The sequence below is a fragment of the Dermochelys coriacea genome, chromosome 3 (assembly GCF_009764565.3).
Source record: "Dermochelys coriacea isolate rDerCor1 chromosome 3, rDerCor1.pri.v4, whole genome shotgun sequence".
Taxonomy (NCBI): domain Eukaryota; kingdom Metazoa; phylum Chordata; order Testudines; family Dermochelyidae; genus Dermochelys; species Dermochelys coriacea.
Window position 1 is genome coordinate 199,375,773 of NC_050070.1, and position 17,607 is coordinate 199,393,379.

General features: G+C 40.1%; 1 protein-coding gene across 14 annotated transcripts in view; it reads left to right on the forward strand.

Annotated features, from left to right (window-relative positions):
- Positions 1-17,607, forward strand: part of TASP1 (taspase 1) — a 223,086-nt gene that overhangs the window by 145,016 nt on the left and 60,463 nt on the right. Inside the window, exon 15 of one of the 14 annotated variants that reach the window (XM_043512093.1) lies at positions 591-671. The exons of the other annotated variants lie outside the window; for them this stretch is intronic. Within the exon in view, the coding sequence (XP_043368028.1) occupies positions 591-641 (51 nt within the window). The 3' untranslated portion in view covers positions 642-671. Of the gene's footprint in view, positions 1-590; positions 672-17,607 lie in introns of those variants that run through there. 14 annotated transcript variants of the gene reach the window in all.

A 17,607-nucleotide genomic window follows, 5' to 3' on the forward strand; every position in this document is an offset into this window, starting at 1 on the left:
TGAGAGGCAGTAGCTAGGTCAACAGGAGATTCTCCAGTTGACCTAACAGTGTCTACACTGGGTGTTAGGTCAGTTTAACTGTGTCACTTAGGGGTGTGGATGTTTCACACCCTTGAGCAATGTAGTATACCAACCTAATTTCCTAGTATAGAATAGGCCTCAGTCTCACAAGTGCTCTCTACAGAGGTAAAATCACCTTCCTACTCCTCTTCACTGCTTCCCTATTGATACATCCATGCATCTCATTAGCCCTTTTTGCCACAGCATCCCACTGGGAGCTCATGTTCAGTTGTCTGTCCACTATGACCCCTAAATCCTTCTCAGAGTTGCTGCTTTCAGGATATAGTCCTCCATACTTTAGGTATGGCCTGCATTCTGTCTTCCTAGATGTATACATTTGCATTTGTCTGTATTCAAATGCATTTTGTTTTAATGGGCCCAGCTCACCAACCAACCTAAGTCATTCAATATCACTGACCTGTCTTCATCATTATTTACAACTCCATCAATCTTTGTGCTAACCACATATGTTATTGGCAGTGATTTTATATTTACTTTCTGATTTAAAAAAAAATGTTGAATCATGTCAGGCCTGGTATCCATCCCAGTGGAACCCAACAAGAAACATCTTCATTAGATGATGATCCCCCATCGATAACTATGTCGTGAGATCTCTGAGCCAGTTTTTAATCCATTTAACATGTGTTTTCATACTGTATATTGCTATTTTTTTAATCAGAATGCTGTGTAGTAAGTCAAGTCAAATGCCTAGCAAAAGCCTTAAGGGTATTACATCTATGTAGTTATCTTTATGAACCAAACTTGTAATTTCATTAAACAATGAAATCAGATTTGTTTGACAAGACCTATTTTCAATAAAACCATATTGACTTCCATTAATTATATTCCTATACTTTTAGTTTTTATTTATTGAAGTCCATATCAGCTTTTCCATTATTTTACCCAGGATTGCTGTTGGGCAAACTGGCCTATAGTTACCCTGGGTCATTCTACTTGCCCTTTTTGAATATTGGCACAACATTTTATCTTCTGGAATTTCCCCAGTATTTCAAGATTTATTAAAAATTTAGCAACACGTTAGAGATCTCTTCAGCCAATTCTTATAGGAATCTTGGGTGCAAGTTAACCAGGCCTACTGATTTTTAAATGTTTATCCCTAGTAGATGCTATTTAATGTCCTTCTTAATTACCAATGGAGTGGAAAATACTTAATTCTCCTCGTGTTATATGAGTAAATCATCCTACTTCTTTACAAATACAGAACAGAATTATTTACTAAACAATTTTCCCTTATTATAAAATCATTAACAATTTTACCATCTCCATGTAGTAATGGCTCCATACCACTGCTAGGATCTCTTGTTCGAAGTATACTTAAAATTTCTTCTTTATCCTTAGTTCTGCCAGCCATGATTTTTTTCCCTGATGTCTTTAGCTTCCCTTATCGATTTTCTGCACTTTTCTGATTTATATGGAGTGCTGTTTATTTTCCCTGTCTTCCATTTATTTTATATATATGAATTGCTGTCTTCACTTTGCCACCGAACTAGGATGGGCTTTTAGCCAAAGTTTTTGTCTTCCTTGATTGTGGACTTTTGGCCATCTAATAAACTTTTCATAAAGGACTCCCAATTTTCATTCATATTTTTCAGTCTAAATTTTTCTTCCCAGTCAATTTAGTTCAAGATTTTTCTCACTTTGGGAAATAAACTCTTTTAAAGTGCCAACTATTTTGGTACTGTTCTCTGCCCATATTGAATGTAATCAAGTCACGATCACTGGTCCTGAGGCCATCACCAGCTTCAGTCAAGCAATAGATTAATCTTTATATGTCATTATGAGATCCAAAACAGTTACTTCATGTTGGGGGCGCTACTGCTTGTGTTTGAATATTATCTTCTTTAATTTTTAGAAAAGCATTTTTTGTAACTCAAGTTAGATGTTCGTAATAAGGCATTTGATTGAGCCTATAACTGTAGCTCATCTCCTGTGTGTTTTCATGAACTTGTTTCTGCAGTAAATGGAAAAAAAACAAACAAAAAACTTTGAAACAAAAAGATGCACACTCTTCAGTGGTGGTGTAGCATTATTAATTGCTTATTTTAAAAGGGAGGAGGGAATTGCAGGACTTTGGCTAAAAAGTCCTGAAACACAATACAGCTACAGTTTACAGAATGGAAAGCAGCCTTGGGGGTCTAGATATATTTTTGTTCTAACAAACAGCTCAGTTTGGTTAGTCTGTTTCCTCAAGTACCCTAATCTCAGGACTATTTGGTATGTATAGCTCAACGAATTATAGTATTGTTAGATATTTAACAAGTGATTACTGAATATTATTTCAGAGAAACTATTAAACATAGAACGTTATGAATGGAAGGAGAAATATGCCTGTCTAGTCCATCCATATTGGTACATGGCCTTCTTGTAAATGCTTCCTGATTGAATTGGACTATTGTTACCTTAGGGCTGGTCTCCACTACTGGGGAGATGGATGCTGCTGCAATCCAGCCTGTCTTCTAGCTCACTATAGTAACTATCTTATACAGGCTGTAAAGTAGCTTGGTCTTAGCCAGATGGGACATTCCTCTGTCAGTAGTAAGGGTCATACACCTTTACATGTCTGTTAATATTTTAATTAGATTCCTGCCCCTCGTAAGTGTTCTATCTAAAGCAGTATGTATCAGAATTCAGTGCCACAGAATGAAAAAGGTTTCAGAGTAGCAGCCGTGTTAGTCTGTATTCGCAAAAAGAAAAGGAGTACTTGTGGCACCTTAGAGACTAACAAATTTATTAGAGCATAAGCTTTCGTGAGCTACAGCTCACTTCATCGGATGCATCCGATGAAGTGAGCTGTAGCTCACAAAAGCTTATGCTCTAATAAGAATGGAAAAGGGAACCCATATTAGAGAGGATGCTGAAGGGAGTTGTGGGACTGTCTTGCCAACTACCCCTACTAAGCCAGGAAAGGGGAAGATCTGACTTATCACCACAGCCTCTTGAACACCTGATGGCCCATGGTATCAAGACAGCTAAGAGATCAAGCTTTATCATTAAGGACAGTTTTTGATTGTCTGTAACCGAAAATTATTGACCCTGGCTGTTTGTGCCAGAAAGCAATCTGAAGTATGACTGAAAGATATAAAAAGAACCAATCAAGTCTAAGTGTGCCTGGAACTGCCAAGCAAGCATCTCAATTACCCTGAAAGAGAGGAGACTGATCAATTATTAACCAAAATGTTTAAGTTCATGAAGGTTTGTCCATCGCTCAGAATTTGTTCAATGTGAACATGAAGGGCATGCCACCCAGTTGGAATGAGTCATTTACCACCTCCCTTGGCAGCACAGCCAGGACCTCCCGACTGGTCTTTATCACCAGGAGGGCCATAGGACCATCCTGCATGTAGTGGGTCAGAACTCCCTAACCATCTCCTACATCTCAGCTAGAAACATTGTCCACATCCTCTTTATCCAGCCTGCCCTGATGTCCTCACAGCAGTGGAGCCAAACCTCTCCTTATGAAATTGACCTTCCCTTTTTAAACAACCATTAGAAGATACTACAACAAGCAACTGCATATGTTCTAAGACGGCAAACAATCTGCTCTAACTCGGATGAACAACCTAAAATAACTCTGCCACATAGTAGTTTGTAATAGAAGTGACCAGAGAAACTTGGCTTCCACCACCGGATTCTAGAAGGTGCAAATTGAAAATAGTTATGTGGATAGGTCTCAATCTACAGCAATAGGTGAAAAAATATATACCTCAGGCTCTAGGGATTCATTTACCCCGGGAAGCAAACAGAGAATCTCCATTACAAACTGCTTCCTATTTTGTTTTTATTATTTTAATTGCAGTGGATTCTATCTAAAGCAGGGCTGTTTTTTTGTTAGAGTTGCTATAATCAGAATTCTTTTCAAGACTCTAGTCTTCAATAATTGTTCCCCTGCAGCTGCCTAGGTGCTAGGTGAATGCAGATTTGTTTTGCCCTCTTTTTGCCCATGAATAGCCTTTCTCTTTTTTTGCTTTCCCTCCTTCTTTGGGTCAGCAGAGAAGGTGTTAATGTCCTAAATATAGGCACTAAATATGTGGAAATGCCAATTTAAAATATGTCCAGGCTGTCTTCATTTGTTGAATAACTGATGTCTCAGACTTCTAGAATACATGACCTCATGCACTTGTGTCACATAGCATGCCAGACTTCACCTATGTTCCGTGCAAGGCTGGCTGAAATCAGTGTGCGATAGGCATAATGGTCACAGTCTCACAAAAAGTCTTCTCCTCATTACACTAGTAGAAAGTCCTCCTTAAGATGGCAGTGGAGTACCTTTCTCTACACTTTATCTGCCAAGATTCTGGTGACAGACTTCTCTACTTAGGGGTGGGGGGCTGTGACAGAATATGCCCCTGTGTTCACACCCTACACAACATTGTAATAATGTTTGTAAAAAGTAGGCCTTGTGATGTGTCCTTTTAAAAATTCATAATTTGCTGATCGATATCATGGCAAAGTGCACTTAGCAGCATTATATGTGAAGTCATAAACGTAAGATGAGATCATGACTAAAAGTGTTTTTTCCAGAGAAATCTGGGGAGTGGCCAAATCAGTTCCTCAGAGACAAAGGGCAAGCTGACACCTCAGCCCAGAGTAAACAAGGCTGATGGACCGTTATCTGCTAAGAGGCCATTCTTTGGCAGGGCAGAGGCAAAAATCTACATCTTAGCAAAGAAACAGCAGGGAGTTTCCTTTCACACAGACTGCACGTCACTTTGCTCCCAGCTGGAAATGCTTCTTAAAGCAGGGGCAGGACTATAAAAAGAAGGGGCAGACACCCCTCTCTTTCCCTGCCCATCACATTCTCTTCACCTGAAAAGACAAAGGAGACAGCCATTGGGGGAGTTTGGTCAGTATGACTGCTGAAAGCATGTGCTGAGAAAACTTCACTTTGAATCCAATATAGTTTGTTCAGTTAGGCACCAGTAAACATTTTCTCTTTATTTTTTTGTAATCATTTCTGACTTTTATGCCTCATTACGTGTACTCACAAAAAATATCTCTATTTGTAGTTAATAAACTTGTTTATAGTTTTATCTATATGCGGTGCATTTAAGTTGAAATGTCTGGATAACTGTTTAAAATACTAAGATGGCGTATTATTCCCTTAAACGAATAAGGGACTTAATATATTTGTACTGTCTGGTAGAGGGTTGGCCAGTACAAGACATACGTTTCTGGAGGAAGATCCAGGACTGGGGAGTAGGGATGTAAAACTTTAACCAGTTAACTGATAATCATCAGTCTTATCGGTTTATGATTAAACTCCGCTGTGGGCCCCGCGCTCCCGGGGTCCCAACTGCTGGCCCCTTGTGCCAGGGAATCCCCAACTGCAGCACCCCCCATGCCTCTAGTTCCCAACCTATGTGAACTGCTTCATGGTTAACCGTTTAACCGGTATAATTTTAATAGCTTACACAGTTACTATTTTTAAACCTTATTTACATCCCTACTGGGGGGTGTTGGGGTCACCCTGCAGCATAACCAAGGCTGTAAGAGCCAAGGCATGGCTGGCTGGCTGTTGTACACACCGACATAGCTAAGAGTGACTTACATGCTAGAGACTGTGAGCAGTCCAGGTTGGAGGCTACAGTAGCAAGGCATTATAATTGGCACCCCAAGTTACAGGGCAGGGGAGACACAGCCTCCACTAGGCTGGATTGTAGCCTGCTGTGTCACAGGGACTCCTCTAGATCCCCTTCAGATTCAGCACTTATTGTCCCCTCAAGAAGCCCGCCTCCATATAAATGTCTTAAAGCTCAGGGTCATTAGGAAGGCACGTGAAGCATTCCTTCCTCTTCTACAGGGATCCACCGTACAAGTGCTGACAGACGCCATTATAACTGTGGATTATATCAACAGGCAAGGGGAGAAAGATCATCTCCACGCCATCAAAAATCCATGCAACTGTCACTTGTTCATTCCAAACCATAATATAACAGATCAACTCTCAAGGCAATTCTTCAGCAACAATGAGTGGTCTGTCGAAGACTCAGGCCTGTTTCTATGAGTCCCTACATGCAAAAGGTGTACCGTAGCACTGTTCGCTATTGAGCAGAACAAGTGTCAAGCATTCTGCCCCAGAGTGGGTTGAGCCCTGATTCCACGACAGATGTATTTCTCATCCCTCACACACAGTGGGATTGGTATCTGTGCCTTTCCACTGATTCCCATGATACCAACAGCAATTAGGAAATTGAGGGAAGATGCAAGACTGATAGCCCATACGTGGTCTAGGCACTTCTGGTACTCTGATCTGTTCAATCTTTCAACACAGTCCACCCATCAGCCTACCTGCTGTCCTGATATCTCACAGAATGGTCAGATTCTGCAACTGACAGCCTAGTTGCTGTCTGGATGATGTCCACTGAAAGTAGCTCTTGAGCTGAGCTTCAGAACATTCTGCTTCAAAGCAGGAGACCTTCAACCAGACTGACTTACAAAGGTAAATGTAAGTTGTTTTCTACTGGTGCATCTCAGTATTAGCTGTCTCTCTTGACATCACTAGTTTCAGCAATATTGCTAGCCTTCACATAATCTGGACTTTCCAAGATTCCATAAGAGTCCACCTATCAGTGTTATAGTCACATCATTCTCCTAGCCAAGGCCAAACTGTATTTTCCCACCATGAGATGGCAATATTCCTGAATGGCCTCATACATTTTTTTTTTCCTCCAGTTCAGCACCCTTTCCCTTATGGAACCTCAATATAGAATTAGAAGGGCTTATTCATGCATTCTTTTAACTCTTAGCCTTTCTGGTAGCCATTAGATCTGCAGATTGAGATCCTCTTGGCATTTCCCCTTATCCAGAGTTTCATAAGAACCAGGTCACTCTTAGATGTCAACCCCAATTTCTGCCTAAGGTTGTCTCAGTTCCATGTAAACCGGTTCATTCACTTCATGGTTTTCTTTCCCAGGCCTTGCTCAACCCTGGAGGAAACTACACGTCACACACTCTAAGGGCACTGTTCTATTAATTAGACAGAACAAAAGCATTCAGGAACACATCCAGACTGTGTCCTTTGCTGATACGGTTTAGGAGCAATCTGTGCCCTCATAGGTTATCTAATTGAGCCTCCAACTATATAAGGACATGTTATTAAGTTAGCCAAGTTAGACCCACCTAGCCACATGAGAGCTCATTGCACTAGGGCTGAGGCAGCCTCTGCCCCCCTATATTTGATATTTGTAGGGCAACTACATAGAGCTCAGATCAGGCACTTACAAGACACTATTGCCCTGGGCCCATTTTGTCCTGTATACCTCCAGGTGTGAGAGGAAGCGGGGAGCGAGAGTACCTGGGGTGTAGGCATAGCCCCAGTGGCTATTGCTGGCTAAAGGAATCTGATTTTGTGTACTTGGGGCTCCTGCTTACAAACAGTGTAATCTGTGTGGTGAACGCATCTAGAAGAACCACATTTCTGTAGGGTAACTGTTTTAGTGTTGAAAATATAATGAAGCTTAATTTGTGATGAAACAAAAGGAACAATAATGCTTTATAGGGGATATTCTGATATCTTGGGTCAAATGGGTTCTATTATTGGGAGACTGACACCTTTTGAAAATAGTTTTTTTTCCGTAGTCATGTTTTCCATAGTATGTATATCCCATTGCTATCTTTCAAATTACATGTCACAATTTATAAACACTATTGCAAGGGCTTGGCTAAACAGTATTTGTACTGTTTTAACTGTGTCTGTTTGAAATGCTGTAGTTAAGTGGTACAACCCCCTCGTGTGGAAGCTGTTCTACGAATATAGTTTATTCCTATAAAACTAGTGGAATAAGCTGTATGTGTTTAAAGATGCCCTGTATCAATATAACTTCATAAAAATTAGGGGTTGTACCAGTTTAAATATTTTGGTTTAAAAAGCAAACCAACAAAAGCAAACCATAAGTGAAATAGTTAAATCAGTTTTAAAAAACAACTGTGTAAACCTGGTCTGAGTTATGCATTGGCAGCTAATGCTTTCTGGATGGACATTTACCAGTTCTGGGCTTAAAGGAGTTCAACTAGAACTGCCCTCTTACATTTGGTTTATGACTAGGGCTTCAATTAAAAATCAGTAATTCATTGCCCTTGTAACTACTCTTATTTTCCATTTGAATTCCTTCAGGTTTATTTACCTTGTCTTAAAAATACATTTTTGAAGAGGATAGGAAACGGCTGGTGGGGAGGAAACCACCTATTTGCCTAAGTTGTTTTGTGTTCCAACTCAACTGCTTTAAACACTGCAATTGCTCCTGCTGTTTCTGCTCTTTAGGTTTATTGAGGCCCTAAATGGGTGCTTTATTCCCATCTTGTTTCATTTGAAGCAGGATCAAAATAGGCATGTAGAAGAGACTTAATGCAATGTTGAGAAACTGAGTGGGAGCCTGCAGAAAGTACTTGCGGTGCAATTTAATTGTGGGCTTGACTTAGGGTGGGGTGGGGGATGGTACGTGTTAATTGTGGTAGCTTATTGTAGAAAATATTCTATATGAAAACTGGTATTCAGGAAAAGAATTCCTTAGTTCACATTATTCATTTCCAGTATTCCTTGTTGATTTAGGCTTTAATTCCTTCTGTTGTATCCCTGCAGTCCCTTTCCTTGCAGGTGGAAAGCTGAAATAGATCTGTATTTATTTTTAGTATTGGAGCCCCTTGGATCCAGGACCCTGTTTTACTAGGCTCTGTACAAACACAGAACAAAAATACAGTCCTTGCCCCAACAAGCTTACAGTCTAAGTCAGTGGTCCCCAACCTTTCATGTGGGAATAGCATATTGCTATTCCCAGAAGACTGAGGAGGACGCCGGGCACCCCGCCACCAAAATGCTGCCGCTGAGAAACAGCAGTGGCAAGAAGCATCACTGCCGAAATGCCGCTGAGAAACGGCAATGCTTCTCGGCGGCATTTTGGTGGGTGGTTCTTTGGTGGCCGCGCTTGGCGGCGGCATTTTGGTGGTGGGGTGTCCTGTGGGTGCACAAAAATGCCCTGGTGGATGCCATGGTGCCCGTGGGCACTGCATTGGGGACCCCTGGTCTAAGTATTGTAGAGACAGCAGATAGTATAGACAGACAAGGAAGTACAAGGAAACAAACAGTGAGACAATGTTGGTCAGTATGATAAATCGTTGTCTCTCTACACCAGGAAGTAAGCATCATAGCAAAGAAGAGTTTTAAGGAGGGATTTGGAGGACAATTAAGTGTCTTTGAAGAAGTTATGGGGCTTTCCTCTAAAGTGTGAGGGGCAGCATGGGAGAAAACACAAATTGTCAGTGGAGGGATGTATAAAAGATCTGAAGTAGTTTTACTTCATTTACTGATGAACACTTTTACAACTAGTTAAGTTAGATATTGTTCTTGTATTGGGGGTGAAATCTGCTTCACCAATTGGAAGAGATAGCTATCAGGCCAATCTCTTTGAGACAACACGTCTAGTAAATATAGCTTGTCATGTGTCCGTTATTTTCCTCAAATGTTTAAAATAGCCAACAAATGAAGTTACATGTTTGCACATTTCGCATTTTTTTCCTTTTAAAATTAACACAGTCTTCTATCAAGACATGATTGATAAAAAGTTTCTAATTTACTTATTAGCTTTATTTAAAAAAAAAAAGAAAGAAACTGAACATAGTTGTAAAATGTCGAGAACCCAAAGTGCAGGGTTCTCAACTTCCTTGATGCACTATAATTTGATTTTATAGGACTTAGATTTTTCTACCATCTTGATGATCTAAAATCACTCTACTTTTTAAATGTCTAATTGTAATTCTTGTTGGATTCCAAATTCAACTTCCAGTTTAAAACCTGTTTCTTGTACTGAGTTTGTGACATGAACTTATAAATCTTATCCTAAGGCTGGTTTTAATATTAAACTACTGTGTGTCATTCTTTCCATTTTCTAATTTATTGGATTTAAGTTGCTGCCCAGGGGATAGGAAAAAGTGAATGGGTAGGGGAGATGGAATCTTGTATGCCACTGTATTTACAATGAATGCTGGCTGCTGTAAATATCTACAAGAAGTGATGTCGCTTCAGTACAAAAAAAAAAATCTCTGAAAACTCTTCAGTTTCCAATCGGAAAAACAGAGTGGGCAACGGGACAAGCAGAGGAAAAATGTGATTCATAGTTAGCTACTGCCATTAAAATGCTAGACATTGTTACCAAATTTAACAGTTATTGCCCTTAAAATGTCTGAAGTAATGTGTATGACAAGTACAGATTACAATAATTGGTATTGTTTTAAGGTAGGGAGCTTCTGTACGTCATTGCATTCTTTGGTAAAAAGGGTTTATGAAAGCTCTTTGCCAAGAGAAAGATACCTACCCAATATTCACTGAGTAAAGAAATATACATTTTAATTATAATCCTAATTTGAAAATTAGTGGAAAGATTTACTGAGTAATCTTATGTTTAGTCATTTAGTCATACATTTCAGATGACAGAGAAGCTCTTTTATATGCATGAAATAGGAAAAATATGTGTCACGCTCATCTTTAAATCTGCACTCAGATATGTAGGATTCGACTGAAGAAGTCATTCTGTAATTCTTAGCTTGAAAAGAACTTTGTGCATACACTAGAACAGAGGTTCTCAAACTGTGTTCTGCAAACCACCAGTGGTCCGTGAGCTCCATTCAGTGGTCCGCAGATAGTTCCCTCTAAGTTGCGCCCCTGGGTGGCCTCACACGAGACAATGAAGGGCCACCCACCTAATTAGTGGAGCTGCGCAGTGGGGAAAATTTGGGACATGCAGGGCTGTGGCAGCCAGAGAAAGAGGCGAATTTCCCAAGCTCCAGGGCTGCGGCTGCCAGGGAGAGACAGCCCTCCTTCCCAGCCTCGGCTCTGTGGCTGCTGTGGCGGGGGAGAGACCCTCCTCCTCTCAGCTCCAGCTTGGGGGCTGCTGCGGTGGGGATGAGAGGGAGAGACCCCCCTCCTTCCCAGCCCAGGTCGGTGGCTGCCGCGGCAGGGGAGAGAGGGCACTACCATTGCATTAGAAAGGTAAAACTACTGATATTAAAATATGAGTTGTGTGCTTTTCATTGTAGAACAAAAAAAGTTTATTATTAAGGGGTTTTTTTATATAGCACTTTTATCTAAAGCGCTTTACAATAGTTAGCTAATGGTACAAGCAACATTTGGAAAGATCATTAAGTGGTCCACCGAGACCCTCAGCTATTTTCAAGTGGTCTGCGGAAAAAAAAATTTGAGAACCACTGCTCTAGAACATCCAGTTCTCTGCTCAGAACTCAGCACTCCAGCTTAGCTGGAAAGGACCATCCTGAGTTGAAATACAAATTAAAATATTTTGTTAATAGAACATAGATTCCAAAGCCAGAAAGGATCACTGTGATTATCTAGTCGGACCTCCTGTGTAACACAGACCATAGAACTCCCCTACAATAATTTCTTTTGAACTAGCGCATATCTTTAAATATAAAAATCCAGCCTTGATTTAAAAATTGCCACTGATGGAGAATCCACCAAGACCGTTGATAAATTGTTCCAGTGGTTAATTACTCACAGTAAAAAGCGTATGTTTTATTTCCAGTCTGAATTTTTGCCTAGCTTCAACTTCCAGCTTCATTTGAACATCATGAAAATACTGGGTTCTGAGATCTGGGAATACAGCAAAAGGTTTTTATATTTAATTCTTTTGTTTTTAAAGCTGGAAAGATAGGAGGATTTCCACTTCGAACAATCACACCATTGACCAGGGGTAATCAATTGTTTTTTGTCAAGGTCCAGATTTCTTGGTCAAGGTACAGTCATGGTCCAGACTTTAGAGAATATAATACAAAAATAATAATAAATTAATAATTAAATAAAAAGATTTCACTGGCAGTTCAGAAGCATCTGGTGGTCCAGATTTGGCCTGCAATCCACCTATTGACAATCCCTGCATTAAACTGTGGATTTGACTTTGTAGTAAGATGTACCTAGAGCAGTCCACATTGCTGAGCTAAGACATTGAACCTTAAATGACTGAAATGCATATCTGTAATTACGTAGCTGTCTCTACTGTATTAATCCTGCTAAAACTTGCTCCAGTTTAAATGTAGCTGGGGTGAAATTCCAGCTCATGATGAAATTCTGGATCAAGCTGGAAGATTTGGTGGGCTTTGGCCAAGTTCTAAACATTGAATTTGGCCCCTTATTTACACTTCTGTTCGGTATCGTGTTCCTATTTCACACAAGATAATATGTTCAGCATTTTAGGAACAGGCTAAAATATTTGGGCTTGTTTTTTATGTGCTCTGTTTTCCTCTACATTAAACATTAAATATTTATAATTGCAGCAGATATTAATAGTGGGGTGGTAAGTATGAATATATCTGTTATCTGACTGCTTTTGCAACACTTAGGATAGTGGAAATCTTGAGTTTTGGTATATTTTTTAAATATCACTAATCTGAGAGTTATCATTTAATGCTCTTGAGTCCCAAATCATCATCAGTTGGTAGAATGGTGCATTGTTGTTCATCTTTTTAAACTATCTAAATGTGACTTTGAATTATATGGGAAGTACAGTTAACTGAGAGGGATTAAAACACTCACTTTAGAAACTATCTTAATATATATCAGATCTTCTTAATGTGTTGTACTAACATTTTAAAATGTAAAAATAGTCTAGAATCACTATATTCAGTTTGTAGATTCCTTTTTTTGTTGGCGTTCTCTTGACTTCCTTATTAACTCAAGGTCTACTTAGAATTCTAACCTCATTTCCCATAGGTTATTTATGATTTGTATACAATAAATTGATGTGGCAATTTTTTTCTCTAATAAGTAAGGTGGCAGAATGCAAATGAAATTCAGTGCATTTTATTCTTGATTTGCTCATTCTTAATTATACTGTTCTAACTCTCAAAAATGTACTGGATATCAGAATGATATTTCTGTAAACAAAATAGTCTAACCAAAACACACTTTCCCTATATGATAAATTAGTTGAAAAATAAGTGAGGCATTCATTAGGTTTGCACAAGTACTGAATATGCTGTCGTATGGTAGTTATGCACTATCCTAATTTACACTATACGCTGGTTTGCAGTTTGTGATGGACTCTGTCTTTCATGCAGCTCTGTTTTACTTTTGGCTTACTCATATTCATTTCACATTATGTTTATGGCTTTAATGAAAAAAATGAGCTAATTATTGACAAGAACTATTACTTTTATATGCACAAAAAAGGCCAAGTGACATCATTTTGGAGAGCACTTAAACTGGTCTTTTTCCTTTTAAAGACTTTAATAAATGCTTGTCATATTAGCTAGTACAGTTCACCTTTCAAGTCATGTCAGAATACTTTATCAAAAGGGGCACCAAATAGCAATGTTCTTGGCACAACATGTGTAGTTTAAGAAAAAAATTAATCCTAAAGCCAAGTAATTCAGATTTGAAAGATACATTTGATCCAAAAGAAGAAATCATATAATGTTCTTACAGTAATTAACAATTATTCCAGGCCAGAAAGATTACCCTTTAGTTTGGGTTTTAAGAGGAGTGGGAAGGGTCTCTAGAGTTCAAAAGCAAATCATAACAGATACTACCTTACACAGGCAGGATATTAAAAGGTAATAACACAGTAGTTATTAAAAAAAAATCAAGAACAAAAAACACCAGTGCAAGCTTCAGCTCCCAGTTTCCTACAAAAATAGTTCAAGTGATGTTTGGCTGCTCCGTCTCTTTCATTATACATGATATTTGGTACACTAAACCCATAGAGGTCCAGTACTACTGCTTTTCTTCTTGGTCCATGTAGCAGCCGTTCTCCTTTGGGAGCCATGCTTCTATATGGCCCTCCCAACCTCAAACCTCATCCAACGGATTTCATTTTAAGGGGGACATCAAAGTAAAACGATTCTCACAGAGTTAATATCTTATTCTGCATATTCTCAACAGGAAGAGTGAGGCATGTACTATATTGATAGTCTGTCCCTTTTGCCCCAATCCATCTCCTATCGATAGGTTTGCCAGGTGTCTGTTTTTTGACTGGAACATCTGGTCGTAAAAGGACCTGGCCATTAAAAGTCCGATTGGTGCAGGGCTGGCAGGCTCCCTACCTGGTTCTGCGCGACTCCCGGGAAGTGACGACATGCCCCTCTGGCTCCTAAGCATAGGCATAGCTAGCGGGTTCTGCACACTGATCCTGCCCTGAGCGCTGGCTCTGCAGCTCCCATTGGCCGGGAACTGCGACCAATGGGAGCTGTGGGGGCAGTGCCTGTGGGCTGGGGCAGTGGGCAAAGCCCCCTGGCCACTCCTACACCTAGGAGCCGAAGGGACATGTCGCTGCTTCCTGGTAGCCACCTGAGGTAAGTGCCGCCCAGATTCTGTACCCCTCACCATATCCTGCAGCCCTACCCTAGCCTGAGCCTCCACCCACACTCCAAACCCCTTGGCCCCAGCCCAGAGCCCCCTCCTGCACTCCAAACTCGGCCCCAGCCCAGAGCCCCCTCCTGCACTCCAAACCCCTCATCCCCGGCCCCACCCAGAACCCTCACCCCTTCCCAGACCGCGAACACCTCATTTCTGACCCCACCCCCGAGCCCTCAGCCCCAGCTGGAGCCCTGACTCCCTCCTGCACTCCAATCCCCTGCCCCAGCCCGGTGAAAATGAGCAAGTGAGTGAGGGTGTGGGAAAGTGAGCAACGGAGGGAGTGGGGATGGAGTGACTGGGGGCAGGGCCTTGGAGAAGGGGCAGGGCCACAGGGAAGGGGTGGGGCAAGAGTGTTCCATTTTCTGCTATTAGAAAGTTGGCAACCCTGCCTGTTGATCCAGAGTGCAGTAACAGAGAAGCTTCCATGGGGTTGGAAGAAGGGAGTGGAACTTGTTTTCTCTTCCTATGCTTTTTTTGTGCCCCCACCCCAGATCTAGGTTCCCTCTATTTGCAAAGCTAAAAGTACAATCTAATCTAACTAAAAGCTGTCCTGTTTTGTTCCATACAAGCCTAAATCCAGCAAGAATTAAAAATGTGTAGTGTAGGGGGTATTTATTTAAAAAAAAAAGTAACAAACTATACAAGTAAGGTGGTTGAGTCTGAAAAATCTTACTAAAATCAAAGGAGACATGTATTTAGTGTAAATTGTTATGCCTAAGAATAAGGGTTGATGAGAGTCTAATCTTAAAAGGTCATTTGGGAGTTTAATTGAATATAAAATGTATAGCATTTCAAATCTATTCTTTCATACAACATGAAATAGCTATGGATATTTTAAAAATAAAATATTGTGACCTTATTTCTCTTTAAAAAGTCATCTTAATATTTTTTCTGTTTGACATAATAGTTACTTGCTTTTGAGTAAAAGTGACATGAAATGGTATGCATAAAATCGGACAGTACTTCATTTATTACTTGATACTAAGTTGCATGCAAGATAAAGAGATGATGAGAAAAGTTTATAATCAAGACACATGCAAGGATTTTGATTATACATGCATTTGCATGTATGTTGTAGTTCAGTAAGGAGATGCACAGATTTTGGAAGTGTACTTTAGGTTTTTATATACTGGAAATCCTTTTCATAGTCAAAAAAGTAGAATAGAGTGCCTGTGTCTAAATAACACATCTGAGATACAAATTTACTGATTATCTGTTAAAACGTTCTTGTGTTTTGAAAAATCTATTCATATTCTCACTGAGGTTTCATATTCAAGAGCCAGCTGCTGTCGTTGGAAATAATAAGTATATTTAGAGTGATTTTCAATATGTAACTCAACACAGCCTCCCAGTTTTCACCTGCAGTTATCTGTGGGTGTATTGAGGCATCTAACTTTACCTGATTTGTGGGGTAAGCAGGTAAGCACAAATGTGATTAATTGTGCCCACCATTTATTTGGGTTAGAAAAATCAAGTCTCAAAAATCGAATCCTTTATAATGAATAAATAAATGTCCTTCGGTAGGCCTAAGAAATTTTGGTGATTCTGTTTTGGTAAAAAATATTTGCCCATGTGCCACTTGGCAGAATCTGTGGGCATCCATGCCTCATACTGTATTGTTTCTTCCTTCCAATAGTGTACTCTGCCATGACCATCTCCACTTGATAATGGATGTCTGATTCAGATTAAGCCACTGAGCCACATTGACTGTGGTAGCATATTGCGTGATCAGTAGCATGCTTCTACTGAGTAAAGACTGTTACTGCATGCTACTAAGAAAATTGATTTTACATGATAGCTCTAACTTTATTTGGGGTTGTAAATAGACCTCCGAAAAAGATATTTGCAAATTTGGTTCTACCAGTTATTCTTATAAATCTTTTTAAACAAATGGAAGGTTAATTCTGAAATAATAGTTCCAAAAATTGTCAGTTGCATTTGAGGGGAACCATAGGAGATTTGAAGGGAACCCTCTTTTCTTGAAGTAGTAAATCATGATCTTGACCAAAATTGTTCTAAAAATAGAAAGATGCTCATATATCACGTAGGAGGGCTAAGGATCAAAGTTGAACCAGTAAAATGAAAACCTTAAAAATGTTTTTAATTAAATCTGATTCTGTCAGTTAACTGAAAAGAAGACCACCTAAGAGCAGACACCAGGATTACCATATCAAGGAGGGGGTTAAAAGAGGCTGTGCCTCTGGAATATAGACTGTCTTTACAGTGAATTGTGGTTAAGGTTCTAAATAACATTCTGCTCAACTGATGCATGTTATTACTGTTTTATCTTTTAGACTTACAGACTTTCAAAACATACCACCTCACAATGTGTTAAATTGTGCAATCCTTGGACCTTTTAAGATTAATGGGACTATGGGGTCAAGTAAGTGGACAGCATCATAAATAAGGCTTGCACCATCTAGCCTCCCACTACTAGTGTAGCAGTTACAAATCATTCTATTTTATAAAGTGTCAGGGCCAGGTCCTAGGTAACCAGACCTAGTGGTCGGAGCCAGAGTCCACAGCTGGGAGTCAAGAGTCAGCTGGGTCAAGATACCAGGGATTAAGAGGCAGGAGACAAACCAGAGATCAGAACCACAAGTCAGAGGTCAGAATCCAAGCCAATCCAGAATCGAGGTCAGGCTGGGGGAGCAGGAGTAGGAGGCACACAGTCCAGAGCTGGGGGGAGCAGTTGTTCAGGCAGTTTCCTGTTCCTCACTTAAATAGGGCCAGCGGGCCAATTGGCTGCTCTGGGACGCCACCAATGGAACATCAGAGGTGGAGCCTCAAGCTGGGCTCCATGGATCCTGGGTTAGGAGTTGTCAGCAGGCTCCCAAGTGGAGAGTTGAAGCATGCCTATTCCTGTGACCCAAGTTTGAGGCTGATGGGTCATGCCAGTGACATCTCTCCCAATTAAAACAGTATTCTTTAAAGAAATAAAGCCCAATCCTGCAAGTCTTATTCTTCTGAAGCTTGAACTAGTATTGAGAGTTCAGCATTTGGAAGACTGGCAGAATCCAGCCAATAATCCTAAAAAATAAGTTTTTTTAAAAGTAGCTTACCATTTTATAATGAGACTACTGGCAAAATAGGTGTAAATTTTTTGCCTAAGTCCCTTCATCTAATGCAAAGTATATCAGAATATCTGGCAATGAAATTTAATCGGC